At 38.7% G+C, this 24,432-nt stretch overlaps 2 protein-coding genes across 6 annotated transcripts in view; one reads left to right on the top strand and one right to left on the bottom strand.

Moving 5' to 3' along the window:
- The window catches only part of GPBP1L1 (GC-rich promoter binding protein 1 like 1), a 62,747-nt gene extending 41,070 nt beyond the window's left edge, over positions 1-21,677 (bottom strand). For 2 of the 5 annotated variants that reach the window (XM_074266070.1, XM_074266072.1), the window contains exon 1: positions 21,543-21,677. The gene's annotated coding sequence lies outside the window, so the exon portion shown is untranslated. Of the gene's footprint in view, positions 1-20,922; positions 21,029-21,316; positions 21,401-21,542 lie in introns of those variants that run through there. The other 3 variants (XM_074266069.1, XM_074266071.1, XM_074266073.1) reach the window with 2 other exon arrangements.
- TMEM69 (transmembrane protein 69) lies at positions 21,534-24,114 on the top strand. Its single transcript, XM_074266074.1, has 2 exons — positions 21,534-22,324; positions 22,856-24,114. Exons 1-2 carry the CDS (start codon positions 22,283-22,285, stop codon positions 23,516-23,518), a joined length of 705 nt encoding a protein of 234 aa, XP_074122175.1. The 5' UTR covers positions 21,534-22,282; the 3' UTR covers positions 23,519-24,114.
- Positions 24,115-24,432: the final 318 nt, after the last annotated feature.

Below are 24,432 nucleotides of genomic sequence, written 5' to 3'. Positions count from 1 at the left end.
TATTTTTAAAAATTGAATCTTCCTGTGCTTACTATTTGTTTAGTGTGAAAATGCATTTATGGAACAAAAGCTGTATTCTCCAATCCACAAGCAAAATTATTCAAGATTCGTTAGAAGGCATAACAATAATGTTGTCCAAAAACATTCTGATATAAAAACAAACTAAGATGTATGCCTGCTAGTGCATTTGTCACTACTATAAAGGAGGAAACTCAGAGCAGACACTTGTGGGTAGTGAAGTCATTGAGATGCTCCTATTATGGGATGACAATGCTGATTACATCAAGCTCTCAAACACTGAAGAGATATATAATCCCTCCAAATGGTCTGTCCTTTCCATGAAAACAGCAAAGACTAATTGGATGAATGCCTACTATTCAGATTTCAGTGTAATTGGATGGTATCCAATAGAGTTTTCTCAACACTATGCAAATTTGGGACAAACATTTTCCTGGGCTATATTAAGGTAGTATTTCATTGGCTGAAAACAAAGGCGAAGTCTATTATATTCCTGGAGGTATTCAAGACAAAACAGAACCACTACCCAATAAATGTCAAAACAGATAACTACCAATCATTTTAGTAATTCACATGGCCATACCCAATACTACCAAAAGAAATTTAAAAAGTTTATAGAACCTTCAAAGATTATGAAACTTTGAACAAAAATCTGATGACCACAGAGATTTAAGTGTTTTCCTCAATGCTTCATTCTCCTGAAGATCTTCCCTGACAAACTCCAGTTTTGGATTATTCCCACTATCTGCCACCATTGCTTCTGCACAAGTGCTGCTGAAGTAGAGACAATTATGTAGCTGTTCAGGCTCTACCACAAATTAAATGAATGTTTTGTAATCTTGGCTTTGCCCAAATTGGATAAATCTAATTCTTTTACATCTAATTTAGTCCTCTTACCTTAGTGGCTTTTCCAAACTTTTTCATCATTCCTCAAGCTTCCCACTTTTACTCTCTCACCTGAGAACTAATTCATATTTCATTGAAAAAATGAAAAAAACTCATTTTCAAAGAGTTCTTTTCCTCCCATATTCCTCACATCACTTAGATGCTTTTCTTCTGCATCTCCTATTTCACTTGTTTTATATGGTTTCAATTATCATCTTTATGGTGATGACTATCTATCTAGTTCTAACTTATTTCTTAGTCTTCCAGTCTCAAAGCAATAGCCTAATGAATATTCTGAACCTAATGTCCTATAGACATCTTATACTCAACATGTCCCAAACTCAACATAATTTCCCTTTACTTAAGTATACCACCAGCCTCCTAGTTACTCAGGCTGACAAATTAGGCACCATCCTCAAATCTTCTATCTATCTCATACTCCCATATCCAAACAGTTATAGAGTCTTGTTGATTTTATCTTTTAATATTTATTGCATATGGTCCTGCTGACTCCAAGGCTTGTGCTTTATCCATTACACCAACTAGCTGCCCTGGTCAGTAGCATTTTTTTATAAGTTTTCAGATAAGTGTCTGAAACTGCTGAAAAAAGGCTCTTAAAATAAAAATTTTAGGGAAAGAAAGCTTTCATATATACTATTAAATGCTACATTATATGTACCAAGTTAGATATCACAGAAGATTCTTAAAATGAAGGAAGATTAGAAATTGAGATAACCAGAAGTTCATAGAAGATAAAATCCAACTAAAGAACCAGTAGCAAAACCTATAGTTTAATATAATTATACACAAATGCTCAATGTTTAAGCAAAAACCAAGAAGACAGAATTTCTAATACAAAGAGATAAATTTGATCAGAGGTACATCTGACCATCATATTCAAAAGTAAAAAAAAAAGGTAAAAGGGGAGAAAAGTTTGTATGCTAAGGTGTACTCATGGAGGAATGGGGCTTGGAAGGGAGCATGTTGGAGAGCATTAAGATGAAAATAGAAATAAACAGAAATGCCTTTGTCACCCTTGGGGAATAACACTTACATAAGTAATCAATAAATCAATCAGTCAATAAGAATGTTTTAAAAATAAATTTCTTATTATGAATTTAATAAAATGTAAATAGTACAATATTCCAATAAAAATGGAAAAGAAGGATCGTATATGAACCAGTGTATTTCTTTTATTTACACTGCCTTATTTTCCCTTCTCCATATAGCTTAGGGCTTTTCTAATTAATTAGAATTTAGTATGGCAGTTACAACACTGCTCTAATTGTGTTCTCTTCTGAACTTTACTCTGCTCTTTTCTGTTTTTTTTTTTATTTTTTTTATTTTTATTTTTATTTATTGTTCAGTAGCCTCATTTTCTCACCCCTCAGAAAAAAAAATTTTTTGGGGGGAACAAATACAGTTATGCAAAACATGTGCTGAAATGTAAACCTCCTTTTTGCCTCGAGTCTAGCACATTTCTGCCAAGAAATGGGAAGAATGATTCATCCTACTCCTTTTCTTATTAATGGACCTAAATTGTAGCTGCTGCATGGGAGTGAGACATGAAATATAGTAGCTTCTAAAAACTTAAAAATTATCATTACAGAAAGGACAATAGAGAGGCATACAGGGGTAGGGGCGGGGTTGAGCAGGTCACATCACATGATCAGTATGTTGCCATGAAAAGGAACAAGAATAAAAGATGTCATCAAGGAATCATTATTAGAAAAATAAGCTGGTTATGTGACCAGAGTAAAAGATGACAAGTAGACAGTGTACTTCCACTGGCATCCCAGAAGCAAGCAAGCAAGGCTTTAGAATATTGAGTTCAAAGGACGAATGCTGGAGGGAATATGGGAAAACTGGGACACTAATTGTTGGTGGAGTTGTGAATGGGTGCAGGCATTCTGGAGAGCAATTTGGAACTATGTTCAAAAAGTTATCAAACTGTGCATACCCTTTGACCTAGCAGTGTTTCTATTGGGTTTATATCCCAAAGAGATCTTAAAGGAAGGAAAGGGACCCAACATGTGCAAAACCATTTGTGGCAGCCTTTTTTTGTAGTGACAAGAAACTGGAAACTGAGTGGATGCCCTTCAGTTGGAAAATAGCTGAATAAATTATAGTATATGAATATTATGGAATATTATTGTTCTATGAGAAATGATCAGGAGAATAATTTTAGAACGGTCTGGAGAGACTTACATAAACTGATCCTGAGTGAAATGAGCAGAATCAGATCATTGCACATGACATCAATATTATACAATGATCAAGTCTGATGAATAGGACTCTTTCCAACAATGAGATGATTGATTCCAGTTCCAATGATCTTGTGATGGAGAGAGCCTTCTACATTCAGAGAGAGGACTGAAGAACTGAATGTGGATCACAACATAACATTCTTACTCTTTTTGTTGTTTGCTTGCATTTTGTTTTCTTACTCCTTTACTTTTTTTTTTAAATCTGATTTGTGCAGCAAGAGAATTGTATAAATATGTTTATACATGGTGGATTTAACATATATTTTAACATATTTACAATATATTGAATTAGTTGCCATCTAGGGGAGGGGATGGAGGAAAGGAGGAAAAAATCTGAAACACAAAGCCACGCAAGGGTCAATGTTCTCAAATTATCCATGCATATGTTTTGAAAATAAAAAGCTAATAAGACCACTTATATGAGAGAGTATAAGTACAGACTTGTTATTGCAATCCACTGCACAAAAACTTTTCCCTTTAACAATTGTTTTTTGTTTGTTTATTATGTGTTTGTATTTTTATATAAAGCTTTCTAGGAAAAAAAAAGAAAAGAAAAGAAAAGAAAAAGACAAAATAAATAAATAACAATATGGAGCCCATCCTTTAATGAACCTATGGGAGGCACAATTGCACAGATGGATTGCAATCTGCATTACTGGAGAGAATTTCCAGATACATAAGGACAAGATCCATTTGAGTTTCTGAATTACTTAAGTGCTTCAACTTTCAAACTGGATAGTACTTGCAAAGAGACCTAGTGTTGCCTTTATTCAGGATCATTAATTATATCTCAGTATAATAAAAGAGATTCCTTCTGCTGTGGCTGCCATTGGAGGCTAGATAGCACTGCAGCCACAGCCATCTGATGATACCCCATAGCTGTGGGCCTCAACAAAGGCCAGAAAATTACCAAAAACATTCCAAAGCCACGACATTCCCACCACCTCGGGTGGCATACCAAGTATGTGAGAGATATGATCTGAGAAGTGTGTGGCTTTGCTTATGAGTGGGGCCATAGATTTGTTAAAGGTCTCCAAGGATAAGTGAATCCTTAAGTTCATTTTTAAAAAGGGGGGGTGGGGTGGGGAGGGGTGGGAATGAACTGAAACAAACATAACCCAGAATACGTTGTACACAATAACAGCAAGAATGTGCAATGATCAACTATGAAAGGTTTGGTTCTCAGTGGCTCAATGATCCAAAGCAATACCAATAGACTTTAAACAGCAAAATGCCAGAAAAAGAACTATGGAGACTGAATGTAAATCAAGACATGCTAGGTTTACTTCTTTTTCTCTCCCATGTTTTTTCCCTTTTGTTCTTTTTCTCCTAATATAAAGTAATGTGTATTAAAAATTGGATTAAAGAAAAAAAAAAAAAAGGGGTGGGAATTCACTTCCAGGCCAAGAGGAAGAGAAGAACTCATCAACACCCTAGCTGCCATAAGGAAGAACTAATCTAGAACTTGCCTACCTTGCCCCCTTACCTAATATTTGACATATGAGGGGGTGGAGGGAGAAGAGAAAGATTCTTCTGTTTATACCAAATAAATAAACAAAGCACATGAAAAATGTATACTATCTGACATTCTAATTCAATGCTCCACATAAGTATGAGTTATGCTTAGAATGGCCCAAGAAGGTAGACAGGACTGTTTGAAGATCTAGATAAAGGCACACTGTCACTTGCCTCCACTTCGGAAATATCAGCATTTCCTAGGCTCTGAGCTCTGAGGTATACAACACCAGATCTTAAAAGAATTAGGATGATAGAATCCTCGGACAGCAACAGAGAAATGGATGTGTAGGGGGTTCAGCATGCTGCAACCTGCTCAGAAATGGGAATACCTTTTGTGCTCTCTTTGTCTCATGCATGGAGGACCTGTAAAACCAAAAGAGGAGGTAGGCTTGTTATATGTCAAAGTATAGGACCAAGTAAAGGCTCTTCACTCCTCTCATCAGCCTCTTATATGCCTTCTCTTTCTTTTTTTAAATGCCTCTCCTCATCCCTCTAGTTAGGACTTATTCTACCTCCAACACTGAAATTATTTTGTCTATGTTGTTGTTCAGTTGTATCTGACTCTTCAGGATCTCAAATAGGGTTTTCTTGGCAAAGATTCTGGAGAGGTTTGTCCATTTCTTTCTCCAGGTCATTTTATCGACAAAGAAACTAAGGCAAGTAGGGTGGAGGGTCCCACAGCTAGTAAAGATCTAAGATTTGAACTCAGAAAGATGAGACTTCTCAATTCCAAGCCTAGTGCTCTATGCATTAAGGTGCCACCCCTCCTGCTGTGTGCATAGGATATATTTTATACTCAATTCATTTATATACATGCTATTTTCCTTATTAGAAGGCAAGCTCTTTGAAAAGAGGAATTAGACTGTTTTTTAAAATGCATCCTCAATGTCTTCAATATAAATCAGTTTTTAATAAACTAATGTTTTCCTTCATTACTCACCTGACCTTGAATGAAGCCAAAAGATAAAGAGGTGAATTTTTTTTTTTCTTTTTTAAAGAGAGAGATGAATGGTACAATTTTAGCAAGGTCCAAAACTATGCCTTCAGCCACTTTCTTCTAAACTCTTCTTTTTTGAATGTTCTACAGACTACTCAAATTAAACATATAATTCATCCTGCTTTCCCCCAACTTTTCCCCTCTTCAAAAGTTCCAAATTTCTTGGGGTGGGGTGAGAGAAAGGAACCACCATCCATCCATCAGCTTCCAGTCTTCATTTTTCCCATTTCTTCCCATTCAGTCATATAGCCTCTACCTTATTTCTGGAACCTCTAACTTTGGCTACTGCAATGGATTCATAAGTGGACTTTTTCATTGTGCCTCTGCAAGCCATCTTCCACAAAGCTACCTAAATAGATGCAGGACTACTACAGGTTATGCCTCTTCTCAAAAAATTCAATGGTTCCTTCCTAACTTAGTCAAAAAGCTTGAGTTTGGCATTTAAATAAAGCTTTCTCTACTATAGCACCTATCATATCATAGATAAGATTAACTGAATTCTAAGAAGACATAAACAGTAATATGATAATGATAGATTTTTAAAAAAAATCTCTATGTTTTAGACATTCTAAGGAAATGATAAACCAGAGAGAAAATAAAGTGAACAAACCGTTGGACAAACAAAAGTTAATAGATTTAAGGTATCTTGTAAAAAGGACTGCTAAGAAATTTAGATACAAACGGAACTTAAACAAAACAAACAAAAACACTGACAGATACTTCAAATAAATATAAAAAGACAGAAACAGCAAATATATCCTTTACAGATCATAAAACAGTAAGAGCACTAATCAGTTCAAGGGACATAAAGAAAAGAGACTGAAATAGACATAACAATGAAATCCAAAATATTGAGTAAGACAAAGGAAAAAAAATTCATAGAAAATAATTAGGTGAAAGAAAATGATAATGGTACAACTACATACTAAAATTTAGGGGACACAGATAAAGCAGTCTTAAGGAAAAAATATCAATAAAAACACTAACAAAACAGAAAAGGAAATTATTAATGAAATGAATATGCATTTAAAATATTACAAAACCAACAATAAACAAGACTAAAAGCCTTATTATACACTTACATGCTGATAAACCGAGAAACAAAAAAGAAATAAATACCTTCAAAAAATATAAAAGATCAAAGATATATCTTAATCCAATCTCGGAAAAAACGAATTGTAAAGGAACTAAATAAAATAAAAAACTCCAAGTTCTGGTGACTAAGAAAATTCTAAGAAACTTTTAAAAACAATAACAACACAAATTGTTCTCAAAAACTCAGAAACATTTTACTGGATTGCTTTTATGAAATATACTAATACTTAACCCAGGTAAAAATATAGTAGGGAAAAACTACAGAGCAACATCATTAATGAATGTTGATTAAAAAATTTTAAGTAAATTCCTATCACACTGACTTTGGAGAATTAGATTTATACCAGGAAAGCAAGGATAGATAGTGCCACATTAGGAAAACAATCAACATAACTAAAACCAAAGTGTCTCTAGAAACATGATTATTTCAATAGATGCAAAGAAAATTTCTGACCAAGTACAAAATTAATTAGTATAAGCACAGAAGGATCTTAAAAAAAAAAAATAGCTAATTAAAACCAAAATCAAATATCATATGAAACAATATACTAGTCTTTTCCAATAAATACAGGAGTAAAGAGAGGATGCCCATTCTTCCCAATCATATAATTCCAGAAATGTTAACCATAGCAATAAGACAAGAGAAAGAAATAAAAGACAAAGATAAGTAAACTGAAGACCTAGAAATCCTAAAGAATAAGCAAAGATACTGAAACAATTACTAGCTTCAATGAAGTTGTAGGTTACAAAATTATCCTCTTCCCCACAATCTACATTTATTTCTACATAATAAAAACCCAGAGGCAATAATGCAAAAGGAAACATCATCCTAAATAAAACTACAAAATATATTTAAAGTATTTGGGAATACAAAATACTTGAAACAAAGTGTTTCTTAAGAGCAATAAATGACTTAAGTAGCTGGAGGTATCAATTTCAGGTGCTCATGGTTGAGCAATATCATAGAACGAAAAGGACAATACAACAAAGTTAATTCAGCTTTAAAGTCATAGAAATCAAATTATCTATAAAGGTATACTTTATAGAACTTGATAAAATAAAATATATTTGGAAAAATAAACTAAAAATATGAAGGGAAATAATGAAAAATAGGGATGAAAAAGCAGCAGTATTTCCAAACTTTAAATTATATCATAAAATAAAAAAGTAGGTATCAAAACCATTTGGTATTGGTTAAAAATAAAAAAGTAAATCAAGAGCTAAAATAGATCAAATGAGAGGAAAGTAGAAGCTCATTAATTCAGTGCTCAAAAAACTGGAAAATGGAACAGCTAGGTGGTAGTGCACCTAACCCTGGGAATCAGGAGGACCTGAGTTCAAAATCCAGCCCCAAATACTTCCTAGATGTGGGATGCTGGACAAGTCAGTTAACCCCCGTTGTGCATTCCTCAAAATAAAATAAAAATAAAAAATAGGAAAACACAAATTATTTGAGAAAGAATTCCTTATTAGATTAAAAAATTAACAGGAAAGGCTTGATTTGTCCACCTATTTCTATTTTTATATACCTTTGGTCACATAAAAATTTCTTGGGCAAAAAGGAGTTTGTAAGTGGAAAAAGTTAGGAAGGAAAAATTAGGAAGTCCTAATATGTAAATAACTTTTACATCTCTGGGTAGAAAATGAATTCTTAGCTAAACAAGGGATAGAGAGCAACTACAAATGACAAAACTGATAACTGATTATGTGAAACTAGAAACAGTATGCACAAACAAAATTAATGCATCTAGGATAAGAGTCTTAAGAAGTTCAATGGGGAAAAAACTTTAGTGGTTTTTTTTTTTTTGAAGAAATTAGTAATAGACTAATTTCTCACCCTATACCTAGACAAGGTTTAAATGGATACAATAAGGTGACAACAAATAAAAAGAATAAAAACAATTACTTTTCAGATTTATGAATAGAGAATTCATGACTAACCAAGCAAAATTATCAAGTAAGGTAAAAGAAACAATTCTGATTATAGGATATTAGTTTTTAATACTGTTTCACATATTAAATTGAAAGAAAATGTGTAAGGGAAATTCTTTGCAGTGGGTTTCTCTGTTACAGATTTCAGTTTCAAGATATATAAGGAATTACTAATTCAAATATATAAAACCAAGAGAAAATGGTCAAAGGTCTAAGCAAAAAGTTTAGAGAAAGAAATACAAATTATTAATATTCATATGAAAAAATGCTCCAGATGAGTCCTTCTATCCATTACACTAGCAAAGTCAACAAAAAAAGGATAAAAAAATGGAGAAGTTGGAGGAAAACAATTATTCTAGTGCCCTGTTGTTGAAGTTGTGAATTAGTCCAGTCATTCTGGAAAAAAATTTAGACCTCTGCCCCTAAATTATCAAAATGTGCATAATATTTTTTGATCTAACAATACAACTGTATGTGCTTATAGCCCAAAGAAAGAAGCAAAGAACTCTTATGTACAAAAATAAATGGCTAAACAAACTGTGGTAGGTGAATATAATGCAATTCTAAATAATTTATTATTGTACATTGAAGACGGGCCTCTCTTTTCTCCTGTTCTTTTTAATCTTCTGGAGGAGTTGGTGGAAATGGGAAGGACATTTTAATAAAGAAAAAGAGAGAGGGGCAGCTAGGTGCCGCAGTGGATAGAGCACCAGCCCTGAATTCAGGAGGACCTGATTTCAAATCTGGTCTCAGACACTTAACACTTCCTAGCTGTGTGACCTTGGGCAAGTCACTTAACCCCAGCCTCAGAAAAAGGGAAAAAGAAAAGAAGAAAAAGAGAGACCACATACAAGTTACAAAATTGCTTGTTGAGATATTTCAGTAATTCTCACCAAATAAATTTTGTTACTAACCCAAATCTAAGACAGTTTATTAGATCCATAGCCTGATCCCAAAATGCAAAAGAACATGTTTAGATTTGACAGGTCAAAATACTATAAAACATTCCATTAAAAATGGCAGATCTGCAGGAAAAAATATTACCCAAGGGGGCAGCTAGGTGGCGCAGTGGATAGAACATCAGCCCAGATGAAGCCAGGAAGACCTGAGGTTCATTTAGCTTCAGACACTTAACACTTCCTAGCTGGTGACCCTGGGCAAGTCACTGAATCCCAACAACCTCAGCAAATAAATAAATACCCAAGGTTTACCTTTAAGAACTTAAAAAAAGTGCAATTTATTTAAGTCAAGGCCATAAACAATGAAGGGGCTATGATATACCATGCATTGTGCTTAGTATTGAGAATACTAAGGTAAAAAGTCCTTGCTCTCAAGGAATTCATAATCTAGTGGAGGAGACAACATAAAATAGCTCAGGACAAACAAGCTACACAGAGGAGACTAGAGATGCAGAGGGAAGGCACTGAGATTAAGGAAGACTTTATACAAAGGGTGAAACTTTAGCAGAGACATTTAGGAATCAAGGAGGTAGAAAAGAAGATATTCATATATTTCAAAATATAAAGCCTTTAATTATTAGAAATAGCTATGGAAATAAGCATTCAAAGCAGTTTAATATTTCAGATAATCACAAAGATGAGCTGAAATGTATACTTGGTCTGTAGGCTTTGTGTTGTTATATGATGTCACAAATGATCTATCTACACAGTTGTCCTGGATGATTCCTAAGGACTTTAAAATAGATGACCAGCTTAGGTGATATTAAGTACTTGAGACAAGGCCTGGGACAGTTCTGGTTCAACAAAAGGCCTTGAGGCTCAAATGACATCTGGTCCCTGGATATATTCTCAGCTTCTTTACAGTGAAGTTGCAGGGACAGTTAGCTTTGGTGAGAAGACTACTGTTCCGGCCTTTGTCATTTGACAGGGCCTCAATTTTTACAATATGAGGTGACATATCTTCAGGTGACAAGGTGTGGAAGGGGGGTGCCTTAGAAGCCTTGAGAAGGTCTGCAATAGCTGCAGTGGAGAGGGCATAGCCAGTAGAATATTTGACTTGCTGCAATGAGGTCTTAGTTATGAGATAGAGCATGCATTTATTGAACATTTACTGAGCCACAGGTGATAGAAATACAAGTAAGCAAGTTGGTCCTTGCCCTCAAGGAATTCACATTCTAATAGGCAGAGACAACATAAAAAGGTTAGTTGGAAGTGGGTGGGATGGGTGGCAATTCATCAAAGTGGCATGGGAGGCCCAATTCCAGGCAAGGTAAAGTGAAAGCTCAGACAAAGCCTGGGATAGTTCCAAGGATGGAATTCAAGGTTAGGATTAGGGAGAAAAGTGTAGAGATAGCTAGGAAGTTAAGATTTGATAACATAAATTTGCTGTAGGTCCAACTAGTGTGGTTTTGCGATTTTCTGCACAAAAGGAACACAGGAAATAGACAACAGGAATCATTTTGAATAGGATTTTGGCAAGGTATAATTGGCAGTGGTACAAACAGGCAGGAAATTCAAAAGTTGAGCTGACTTAGCCTGGCAAAACACTGATAATTGGAGAATACTACATATGTGGAATAAAAAAAAAAAAAAAATCTTATGATGTCAGTGTGAGTGGAGGGGGTGTCATTATTTCTCCTGACAAGATTGTATGATTTAGTAAAGTCAAGTAGTATTTATTATCTACTACACTTGACATTCTAGAAAACAGTTATAACAATTTACCTGTTTGGTCAGACATGGTAAAACCAAAATTGTAGAAACAAGACAGTATATAATGTTAAAATGTGTGATATAAAAATTCAGGAAAAAAGTCACGACAAGAATAAAAGAAAAAAATTCTGTTAACCTATTTATACTTTCTGATCTAATGGTCCCTTGAATGGACATATACCCCAAGCAGATCAAAGACAGAAAGGTCCCTATGTATCAAATTATTCAAAACAGAGCTTTTGGGGTAGCTAAACACTGAATTAAAGTAGTGCTCACTGGGGAGATACTGAACAAACTACAATGTATAAATAAAATGGGAATATTCTTATGAGAACAAAAATAAGAAATTTAGAAAAACATGAGACTTATATGATTTGAAACAAAAAATAAAGCAGAACCAGAATACAAACAATAACCACTTCAACTAAATTCAGAAGAAACCCAATGCCCAAACTTGGTTGAAGGAAACTGAAGAAACATACTTTTTCTGTCAGAGTATGGGCTTAAGAATATTTTTTTTCTAAAAGTGCTTCAATATTGGTATTAGCTTTTATTACTATTACTAGGGTTATGGTAGAAATAAAAGTGGGTAGGGCATATATTGGTAAACAATTTTTAAAGGGCATTAACTTTTTATTTAAAACTACTGACTGATGTGGAATATGGAATATAAGAGCTTAAGTTAGAATTAAAGACTAGACCTTAAAGTTAATTGCAGAGCAGGGTTTTTTTAGAGAAAAGGGCATTTTGGTAAGGGAAAACAGAATGGACTTGGAACAGTGAAAAGCAGATGGGGACAGAAGCAAAAGTAACCTGAAAGGAACAGAAGTTTTCCTCTGGGGGGGTGAAAAGCAGATCAGAAAAGGCCTGTGAAAGACTTGGAGGGCAAATTATATTTGATCTGGTAGATAATACTAAATCCTTACCCATTTGTAAGCAACAGTGTTGTGATTTCTTCTGAGGAAGGGTAGTAATTACAAGTCAGGCAGACCAGTTATAAATTACAGTGTGATAAAAGACATGGTACAATAATAGTATTCTATTTAAAATTTCTTTAGAGTATCATTAAATAAGATATTTGGTGCCTGATATGGGCAATATAATACTTATTCCCTTCCTAGTGACAATGAGAAAGGAATAAAACTTATCAAAGAATACTCAATAGTAAGTAGTGATTAAATAACCTAATAAAGTGGCAAAACTAAAAACAAAGGTTTGAAGCCTGAGGGAAAGGAACTGGCTTAGTGGTCAGATATAGAGTGGTAATAATTTAATGCCCTCTGACATTTAACATTTTTATAAATGACTTGAATAGAGGCATAAGTGGTATGCTCACCAAATGAAGAGGTAACACAACACAACACAAGGCTGAATGGTTGACTGGATTACAACAGAGTAAATATCCAAAAAGATATTAGGCTGAATCTAATAAAATGAAACTCAACGATATAATATAATAACCTTGTTGTACCTGGGTACCAAAAAAAACTCCAATTCCATAAATTTGAGATGCAGGTGATATGAATAGATAGTAATTGTTGTGGAAAAGATGTATGTTTGTTTGTTTTTTAAATAGTGGGTTTAAATTAAATAAGCTCAATAGGAATCAGCAGTAACAGCCTTCCTCCCTCCTACCCCCCCCAAAAAAAAGCTAATGAGATCTTAAGCTACTGTACCAACAGGACAGAGTTTCTAGGAAAAAGGAGGCGTTAGTTCCTCTTTATGCTGTCCTGGTCTGAACACATTTAGAATATTGTGTTCAGTTTTGGTCTCTACATTTTGGGGAGGATACTGATAAGAGCCCATACAGAGGAAGATGATTAGAATATTTAGCCAGGAAAAGAGAACTAGGGTTAGGAAAAGCCATAACATCTGTCTTCAGAAGGGCTGCAGCCATTTGGACGAGGGATTAGGCTTGTATTCTGGACGTGACTTCTATTGCCTCCTCTTATCTCTTATGCAAAGCAAAAATCTTATAATTCCTTGTGCCTCAGTTTCCTCATCGTAAAGTCCTTCTACTTCACAAGGTTATGAGAATTAAATGAAAACATATGTAAAGCACTTTACAAAACTAGGGGGCTATATGAATTCTAGTCATTATTTAAAGCTTGGTCTACTATTCTGTTTTTAACTGTGATCATGTTGTAACAATGTAGTAGAATACAAACAATCTGAGGACAGGAACTGTCTTTTGTCTGTGTAAACTTAACTTGGCACAGTTTTAAGAAACATTAATATTCTTGGATAGTTTGTTTTTGAAGCAACTAGGATTAAGTGACTTGCCCAGTGTTAAGTGTCTGAGGCTGGATTTGAACTCAGGTTCTCCTGATTCTAAGGCTGGTGCTCTATCCATAACACCATCAAGCTGCCCCACAATGTTAATACTCTTGAGGTAAATTGCTGGATGTGGATTTTCTATATTGTATCAGCAGCATACTAACCTACTTATTCAAGAGTAGCAAATATTGCATTCTGATATGAAAGCATCTATTAAATTAACAAGGAATTTAATGGAAAGGATCATAGAAGTAAACCTCCCCTCTGAAAATATAAATTGAGTAAGAAACTATTTCACAAACAAAACTTAATTTGAAAGAAGCATTAGTTACCACTTTCCTTCCAAACTTGTCAACTATTGTCAGGGTTACCATCAGCCTCCTATTTACACAGGCTTACAACGTAGGTGTCAACTTACTCTCACCCACTCATCCAACAAGTTGCCAAGTCTTGTCAATAAAACTTTGCTAAATCTACCTAATAATTTACTTTTGCAAGGTTTCTCCTATATTTATAGACACTCATCCTGATGTAGGCAGGCCCAATCATCTCACTCCTTGGGCTACTGCTTGTTGGCCTCCCTGCCTCAAGCTCTTCCTCATTCTAGTCCATCCAGCTGCCAAAACAACTTTCTTAAAGTGAAGATGGGAATGTCATCCCCTTCTGATAAAGTCGAGTGGCTCTAGCATCAAATATTAACCTGTTCTCTATCTACCTTTCCAGGTTTTCTTGGAAAACTCCCACATACTCTATGATCCAGATCTAGATGTGTCACTCAAGCAGACATACACTCCATCACAATACGCCATCTCCCAACTGAAAGGTACTTTTGCTGGCTGTCTCACATCCAGGCATGCTCCCTCTACTCACTGGCCCCATCTTCCTTCAAGACTCAGCTTAAAAGTCACCTTTTGCAAGAAGTAGTCTTTCTTATTCTCTCCCTCTGGGATGACTTCCCAACCCCAGTAGAGAAGGCTTAAGAAATGGCTGCTGAGCTAATTTAAATTGTTTACAAAATAAGCCACCCACTACCTTATAGTAGTGATTCAATGTTGTATCCAACTCTTTGTGATCCCATTAGGAGTTTTCTTGCACAGATATGGGAATGGATTTGCCATTTCCTTCTCCAGTTTATTTTACAGATGAAGAAAGAACCTGAGAGAAAACAGGGTTTAAGTGACTTGCCCAGGATCACACAGCTAGTATTTGAGGCCAGATTTGAAATTAGGAAGATGGTCCCTTTCTGGCTGTCTATCCACAGCATCATATCTTAACTGCCCATTCTACTTTCTACAAACTAAGAAAAAACAACTCTACAGTATCTTAATGTAAAAATTCTGATCTGTATTAATGCAAGTCATATTACATCATGTTCTAGTGAGAGGCTTTTATATAGAGACTATCCAGCACTCAAGTTTCTCTCGATAAAACTTCAGAAAATGATAGCATTTTTCAAAAAATGTCACTGTAGTTGTATGCTATACTGTATGCACCAATGTTATTATGTCATATTCTCACCATATATGGAGAGAAACATGGCTCCTTCAGGAAATGCCCATAAAAGATCTATCTTCTTTGGAGGTTCTCTAAAAATGGGTCTTTATTTTCCAAGAAGAAAAAGGAAAAATCTCAACTCAAAATTCTCTCATATATTGATAAATAAAAATAACCACTGATCCTACAGCTTTTCTCCCCTCACCTGTATAACAGGAACTCAGGGTTTTAATAATAGTTACTTATCACTGCATTCTAAAATATGAAAGGAAAAGTTTCTTAATAGTGCTTCCTCCTAAACTAGTGAGTTTCTCTAGGCTTATGAAACAACTCAGGCTCTAACACCTACTTTGCAAAATAAAAAGCATTCTTTACACTGAACATACAGCTCTTGGGTCCACAATTGTTCTTGGATGTTGAGGAAAATACAAAGATGAGCACAATCTGGTTAAGCAAGGATCAGACCAGTTTTAGCCTTTTAGACATTCCCTCTCCTTACACTGTGATACAGCTGTATCTCAAATATGATGCTCCCATCTCCCACTTTCATGCCTTTGCAATGGCTACTTTATACATTCCCCATTGTAAAGATATCAAGATTGTTTCTGGTTCTTAGATACTACAAAGTGTCATTATATTTTAGAATATATCAGACCTTTTTATCTGCAACTCCTAGGCTAAACATCTAGCAGAAGGATTTCTGAGTCAAAGGAGATATGTTAGAAAATTTCAAAGCTATTTGCTAGAGTTTATGTGGGAGAAGTGGCCTCCTTTTTACCTTTTACAATATAACAACATTTTAAAAGTCCCTTTTGGCATAATTCCAAATTGCTCCAGATCCTGGTAAACCCTCATGATATTCTCCTTCCTTCCTTCTTTAAGTTTAGTTCCTGGCTCGCTCATTCTCTTGCCTTTATATATCAGGAAACCTCAGCACTCATAATAGCCCCTTAAATTCCCTAGCTTTTTAGTTGCTCACTCATTTCCCCTGACGTATTGTTCTACTTTACGTGTTATTCACAAAGATTTTGACCTTGCCTTCTCACACAAAATGTTCTACTTCTATGTTCAAGAACTCTGAAATTTCTTTTTCTAATTAAAACCTTGCATTAATCCATTTTTTCTTCTGTCTTATGATCCCTAACCTGCTCTTATTCCACATCAAGACCTCCAATAATTCACCCAGTTTTGTTTCACGTCTTCTCCCCCATACTACCTACCTACAACTCTTTCCTCTTTATCTTGACCCTTAGTGAATTAGTTCAACTGTACCCCATTCTTTACTTTAAAATCACTCAAACGTGGATTATTCCTAACATCTTCCTTCTTTGATCTTATTAATATGCTGCTTAATAGAGCTGAAAGTGGTTGTGAAACCATGCTTACTGGGTTATTACAAATTTATGGTTCATAATCAGTGTAGCAAGGAAATCCTTATCTTCCCTGATTTGCTACTCCAAATCTTGTCAAGTTTTTCAATTAATCTCCTTTTTTCTCTTAGTTGAGGACTTCATACTTTTGCTGAAACAACTGAGGCCATTTGCCAAGACTTCCTTCTATATCACTTCAGATACTTGCTTGGGCAAAATCCCTTAATACTGTTTGCCTCAGTTTCCTCATCCATAAAATGAGCTAGGAGGAAATGGTCGAAATAAATAAACGAACAAACAAAACAAAAAACAAACCCCCTCGACCAATCTTATGTGGATTTCCTGGGCACTTTCCTTCTTCTATACTCCAGCTTCTTAAACTGTGGTTCATGACCCCATATGGGATCTTGTAATAATATGGGGAACATGAAATTATGGTTTATTATCAGTAAATGTTTGCTATGTATACTTATTTTATATAAATACTCAGGGTTGTATAAAAATTTCTCCGGTGAAAAGAGAGTGGAAAAAGTTTAAGAAGCCCTGCTCTATTCCATTTCACTGTGTGATCTCGTCAACACTTATGGATTTAATCGTCACTTTTATGCTGATGATTCTTGAATCACTTTATCCAGACTGGATCTCTCTTCCTAACTGCCAGATTTGCATCTCCAACTACTATTTAGACATCTCAAATTGGATATATCCTGAAGACATCTAAACTCAACATGTCCACAATACACTTCCCTCCTACTGTTTAGGGCACCACCATCCTCAACTTATCCAGTCCTGAAACCTGGGGTCATCTTTAATTTTTTACTTTCTCTCACCCACCATATCCAATCTGTTGCCAAGACCTACCAATGTTACCTTCTTAGTATCTCTCCTCCAATCATGATACATGGTGATCGATGCATGGTGCAAGTTTTGATTTTCCTTTTCAATGGCAAGCATATTCTTAAAAAGATTTATTGGGAGCAGCTAGTTGGCTTAGTGGCTAAAGTACCATCCCTGGAGTCAGAAAGACCTGAATTCAAATTTGGGCTCAGACATTTAACACTTACTAGTTGTATGCCCCTGGGCAAGTCCCAACTGCCTAGCCCTATTCCTCCCAAAAAATCATCCAAAAGAATTTTGTTAAAAATGTACAATAACATTAAATTTAGTATATACTTAAAATGAAAAATCAAATTGTATAACAAACTGTTCTACTATCTATGGAGAAATTAATTTTAATATTAAATTCAACATATATATATATATATATATATATATGTACATATATATATATATATAATTAGTGTGTAAATATATTATATCATGTATTGTCAAATAAAAGAAGGTCTCTGCAGCAACTAGATGGTTCAATGGACAAAATAATCCAAATCCTACCTATTAGTTGGGTGACTGGGCAAATTCACTTCACCTGGCTTCCTCAGGACCCTCCTCTATAAGATGAAGAAAAGTATACACCTCCTCCCTCCCTCCTTCAGGATAATTGTGATAATAAAATATTTGTTAAGCACTTTGAAAACTTTAAAATGCTATATAAATTCGAAATACTAGTAGTGGTGGTGGTAGTAGTAGTATATCCTAGAGATCTATTCTAACACTCAAGCTTCTTAATATCTCTATTAATACTTGGACAAAGGCACAGGTGGTATAGCTATCCTATGGGATGACAAAAGCAAAAGATTAAAAAAAAGGCTAGTTGTTGTTCAGTCTTGTCCAATTCTGGGTGACCCATTTTTTAGGTATAGATATTGAGGGGGTTTGTTTTTTGTTTTGTTTGTTCGTTTATTTATTTTGACCATTTCCTCCTAGCTCATTTTATGGATGAGGAAACTGAGGCAAACAGTATTAAGGGATTTTGCCCAAGCAAGTATCTGAAGCCAGATTTAAACTCAGGCTTACATTCTATCCACTGCACTACCCAGCTGGCTAGAATCCAGACTAAACTTAGTAAGATATAACTGAAAAGAAATAAACTTATAGGTCCGGGAAATCATGTTCACATTTATAAGAAGGGGAAAAGTAGCTAGACAGCAGCTCATCTAAAAAAAGATCCAAGGGTCTCAGTAGGCTATCAGTGCCATAAGTCAATATTATGAAACAGCAATAAAAAAAAAAAAAAAAAAAAAAAAAGCTGATGTGACTGGGGACAGTGTCAAGGACTAGGGAGGCAATAATCTCTCTGCACTCTGCCCCGAACAGAGCCTGTTCCCTTCCAATTGTAAAATTCCACGATTTTTCTTTTTCTAGTCTAACCATCTCATTTTATAGCTGATGAAAGTGGAGCTCCAAGTTGTGAATGATTTGCTCCAAAGACCCAGAAGCCCTGAGTTCTATAGAAGTATGAGGTAAAAAAAAAAGTTCACTTAATAATCAGAGCAATCCAGAGGTACACAAGCTTGGACTGGCAGTCTCAGAGAGTAGTGTAATATCTTTCTCTAAGTTTCCATGCAAAGGGTGGAGATGCCTTTGACTTGATCAATTCTGTTTAGGTCAAGGTAGGACTAAGATGCTTTGTTGGGGGAAGAGGGGGAAATTCCAATTCTGGAATTTGGATCACTCCCATTTTCAAAGGATAGGAGGAGGAGGAGTTTCTAGCAAGGCCCAAGAGCTTCAGGCCGGTGGCTCTACCTAGTATTTACCCAGGGACTCCACCCTGCCTCAATTTTCCCACCTATAAAAAGGAACCCCACCCCCACCCCATGGTAAATATTTGCTAATGGGAGAAAAAAAAAGTTAAAAACTAGATAAATAAAACAAAACATGTGTAGTGTAGTTCACATCTTAACTCTAAATCCTATGATTTATTTAGAACAGAGGTTCCAACCCAGGCTTCTCACAAAGGTTGTGCTCTTGTAAAGTTCACTGATTCTTCCCAAAATATTTACTTTTTTCCTCATCTGATAAACAAATAATATGCCAGAACTTTGAGATACTAAAAAAGTCATTCAATCTCTTTGGATCCCAGTATCCTCATCTTTCAAATGGAATAAAAAGACTTCTGTGACACAATTCATTAGGATGTGAGAAGAGCACCACTTCAAATGGGAGTTTGCATACATTTTCTAAGCAACAGGTATAATCCAATTACAAATATTACTGAGCAGAATGAGTTTACTCCAAACAAGTCTCATTCTACTAATGAAGAGAGGGAGGTTTAGAGTGTATATATCAGACTAAGAACCAGGATCAAATATTGTTTCTGACATTTATCAACTGTTTGACCCAGGTCAAAAGATATTTAACTTAGCTGAGCCTCAGTTTCCTTGTCTGGAAATAATCTATGGAAATAATACCCTGAGGAACTCCTTTCCAGAGTTCAAATTACTATGTGCATGAAGATTTGATAACTACAGAAAAGACATTCACTGCATGTGGACTACACTGTGTTTCAAAGCAACAGCTTAACGACAGGATTAAATAGCAAAAGATGCTTTTATAGCAGTTGCACCACAAAGGAACGGCAAACCCAGTCCCCAAAATAAGAAAACCATTCAGTAAAGGTAAGTACTCTTATCAACTATTTTTAGCCTGCTGACCTGGAAAGCTAGTATATACAAACAGGGAGCATATTTACCACTCCTTTCACTCTCCTTCACCCACCATGAGGTAATATTAGAGATTTTGAAATGATCATTTTCAGTGAGTCAATAAACATTAAGCACACACTATGTGCCAGAGATAAGCTTAAACAGAAGTAACTAAATGAAGTTGCTACAGACTTTCCTACTGTAGATTATTTTCACTTCCATTTATTTTCTTGAACATTTTGACTCTCAAGGCAAACCACCTGTTCTCAGCCTTTGATTCCAACAAGCATATTTGGGTATATCTAATATTTTACTATAAGAAAATAAAAAGTGCAAATTTTTGAGGAAAAAAAAGACTATAGAGAGGCTGAGAAAGTTCACATTTCTGTAACTAAAATAAAAACAGTTATTCTAATTTTGTAACTTATGGAATTTGAAAATTAGGTCGTATAAGGACTTGGAAAACACTATATTATCACTATATTCAGTCAACTTAGCAATACTATTAATATTAAATTAGTTAATTTGCTTAAATTGCTTAAAACTTTTCTGACTCCTTGAATAATCTACACATACCTACAATTTTGACAAAAATCCCCACAGCTAAGTTACTCTTTTCTGTCCGGATTACTCCTCCTTTCCCATGGGAGGTGCCCTCCCTGAGGTCACTGCTTCTGTCCCCCCCCAGCCTGTCACCATCCCGGACGTCAGGTGCCGGGGTCGTGTAGGTGCCTACAGACCGGCTCGACACTTCGAGATCTCCAGAAGGGATGCCCCCCCATCACGACTCGAACCCAGACCCGGGAGCCCCCCAAATCCCTCCAGCCTTACACACAGTAGGCACTTAATGCGTACAGGTTGACAGCTGACTAGTGCCCCAGACGAGAGAAAGGAGGGACCAGATGACAGCGGAGCCGCCCCCCAGCCCGGCCCCCAAGTCTCGGGGTTTCCCCTCAACAGCGCGGCCGGGGAGACCCCGCCCCTGCCCCCGCGGCCGGCCCAGACTGCAGCTGGACTTTGTCCCCCCACCCCCCATTCCGGACCTTCCCAAGGTCGTCGCCCGCCGCTCTACGGCTCAGCACCCCTCCAAGCTCGGGTCCAAGGGGGGAGGGGAAGCTCCCACACGCGCCCCCTCCCTCCGATCACCCCGGGGCCAGGCTCTCGGGGGGTCGCCCCCTCCCGTCTCAGGCGGAGCCTCCTGGATACCAAGGGTCTCGCCCCGCCCCCCCTTGCCCGCCTTCCGACTCACCGAGCCCCTAGTCGCCCCCGCCGCCGGCCGCCTCACAACCACAACAAAGCTCTGCCCAAAATGGCGGCCGAGGCGCGCGGCCCCGACTCGGAGGCGCGCTTAGGGGGCGGAGCCAAGAGGCTCCTCCCCCAACCGCCGCGTTCGGCCCAACGTCTCCTCCGCCCTCCCCCTCCCCCCCCCGTCCAGCCCGTTGGTCCAGCCTCGGGCCCCGCGATTCGAGTCTCACTTGGCGGCGCGCGACGACTGGGGCGGCCTGAGTCCTCTCTCCGTCTGGGACAAGTCCCGCGTCCGTGTCTGTGTCCGCGCAGAAACAGTCAGCACCGCCGCGGTAGTTCCTGCGCCCGCCTCGCTCTGGCCGACTCCGCCCCCCGCCGCCGCCACCACCGCCTCCTCGCGCTGCGTGAGGGCCGAGGCTCGCGCGCTTGTGCGGGAGATGAAGGCTGGGGGAGGGGAATATTAAAGAGCTTCTCGGCGCCGGCTGTGCGCATGCGCCCATATCCTTGCACATGCGCTCTCCACAAACTGCCTTCCGCCTCTGGTCCCTACTTCCGCGGTGTTTGCGGAACGCTGCCGCACTGCCTTTCGGGACTTGTAGTTCTCAAATCGCGCTTGCGCATAGACTAATGTGAAATCGGGGAAGGCACATAGTTCACTCACGATTGGGGATTGCGGTGAGTCCGGATCTCCCAAATGCTGTTAAAATGTATACTCATTGAGAGCAGGGTTGTGAGTTCTGGGTTGCTGAGCCGGGTCACAAGCCCATTGAGTTTTTCCCAGATTACCCAGACTCCGCCCCTCCTATTCAAGTTCCGCCCTTGGGAAACAGCAACCAGAACCCTGAATCCCTACGTTCCCGGAAGCTAAATTGGGAACTCTGAGGCGCGGGCCGAGTTCCTACTCGCACTGTTTTCCCCGGCGCGCCGGAACCGGAACCGGCTCGCTCCTCGCTTCACAGCCGCCGCTGCCATGCTCCGCCTCCTCCGTGGCTGCCGTCGGGCTTCTTCCCTGGTAAGCCATTCGCTGTCCGCCCACGCAACGGCTGCGACCGCTCCGGAGGGAGGGCCGGGCCTGGCCCAGGGGCCTTGAGGAAACGCTCCTTCTCTCCCCGAGGTGGCGGCCCCTATGGGTGGAATCATGCGCTCGGCGGATTGAGCTAAAGAGCTCTGAAATTGTAGGTTATCGGGGCTGGGGATGGGGGAATGGAAGAATAGACCCCCCTTAAAGGGTCAGCCTGGGTGCGAATTCTGCGGGGTCCCGGCAGCCCCGGGACCTGACGATTGAACGTTTGCTATGCGCTTTGCAGACGGCATCTTATTTGCTCTTCCCAACAACTCCAGCTGGCTGGTGCCGGCATTGTGCCTATTTAACAGATGAGAAAACTGAGGCCAACAGATTGACATGTCCGGGTCACGCGCTTAGGAAATGTACCAGACTAAATTTGAACTCGGGTCTGACTAGAGGTCCAGGGCTCTGTATGGGCCGCCTCCAAGCTGCCCGCATGGCCGCGGGCCTGGCTAAGGGTCCTTCCTTTTCTTGCAGGTCCTCAAGACTCCCTGCGTGGCAGGCGGACCCCCTGTGTGGGTGACCCCGGGGCCCCTCACGTCCGGTCGGGGGGCTGAGGATGGGGTCAGGGACTATCGCACGTCAAGCTGCTGCTTCAAGAAGAAGGCGCCCATGGTCCCCTCGAGGCCCCCCCTCACTCTCAGCTACCTGCAGGACGCCCCAAGGACAGCCCTGTGGGTTGCTGTGACTGGCTTGGTCCCCTTTGTGGCCCCTCCGGTGGTCATGATGGCCACCAAGACCTACGTACCCCTTTTGGCATTTACCCAGATGGCCTACGGAGCCAGCTTCCTGGCCTTCCTGGGGGGGGCCAGGTGGGGGTTTACACTGCCAGAAGCTAGCCCAGCCAAGCCCGACCTCCTGAACTTAGCCTGCAGCGGGGTCCCCCTGGTGTTCTCGTGGTACGCCTTCCTCATTTCTGAGGGACTCCCCGAGGCCCTTGTCTTGCTGATCTTGGGCTTTGGGGTATCATTACACAATGAAATCTTCCTCTTGCCCCATTATCCCAACTGGTTCAAAGCCATGAGAATAGTAGTGACTCTTGTAGCATTTTTCTCATTTATAGCCACTTTGACAATTAAAGATTTGTTTCCAGAAACTGGCAGCAAGCTGGGTGAAGGGCACTCTCCTGGCAAATTGTGAGCAGGCAAGCTATTGGTAACCCCCGTCCAATGCTCAGAAGCTCCTTGTTTTCTCTGTGTGATTCTGCATCCAACGATTACCCTGCTCTGGAAATCATGTCCTTTTATTGTAGTCGCCTGAGCCTCTGGCCCACACAATTGGCCCATGTGTCTATGGGCTGGTGTTCCTAATTTCTGCTATTTATAAGTGAATTGTAATGAGTTTTTTAAAGTTCTAATAAAAACCACAAAGCAGCATCCCTTGTCGAGGGCACTGTGTCTCCTTGGAGATCATTTCTGTACTTGTTTCCTTAGGTTGCTCCTGCCCTTTGGCCTTAATTTTGCCTGGTCAGGAGACTCAGGCGCTTGACCTGAACTCCTTCCTTCTGTCAGGAGGCCACAGCATCAAAGAGACCATGACTGCCCCTGGAGGCCTTGACACCCTCGTTCTCTTAGTGGCACAGGAGGCTTAATTGCAGGAAAGGGAATGACCAGGATGGTTCCAAGGACTGAATTCAAGACTGGGGTTAGGGTGAAATGGTGTAGAGATAGAATCTACATCATAAAGGAAAAAAAATCACATACTCATTTTATCAATATATTGTTTTAATTAAAAGGCTCCATTATTCTCTTGGCCTTTGTTTTGAGGCAAGGCTATCAGGCCAAACTCTGATGATCCCCACTGCTCCCACCACAGCCCTCCGTGGTGGAGGCAGAAGCGTACTGAGAAGGAAGGAAGAACTAAGGCAAGACCTGGCTCGGGCCAGGAAAGCAGGGAGGAGAGCTGCAACAGGCAACACGGGAAACCTCACCCGGCCCGGACACGGAAAGGATTGGCAGATTGATAGCTCTTTCTCGATTCTGTCACCTTGAAAACCTAGCCCGCCAAACTTCAGGGTAACAACCTCTTGTGGGGACTTCAGGGCCGGCCTCCAG

The sequence above is a fragment of the Sminthopsis crassicaudata genome, chromosome 4 (genome assembly GCF_048593235.1).
Source record: "Sminthopsis crassicaudata isolate SCR6 chromosome 4, ASM4859323v1, whole genome shotgun sequence".
NCBI lineage: Eukaryota > Metazoa > Chordata > Mammalia > Dasyuromorphia > Dasyuridae > Sminthopsis > Sminthopsis crassicaudata.
This window is presented reverse-complemented; position numbering and strand designations above follow the sequence as displayed.

What these genes read in the sequence shown, in the direction of transcription:
- TMEM69 (XM_074266074.1), top strand. Translation starts at nt 22,283, where the DNA reads ATGCTCCGCCTCCTCCGTGGCTGCCGTCGGGCTTCTTCCCTG. An exon ending in GCCGTCGGGCTTCTTCCCTG is followed by an intron (nt 22,325 to 22,855) that starts GTAAGCCATTCG and finishes CTTTTCTTGCAG; the next exon opens with GTCCTCAAGACTCCCTGCGT.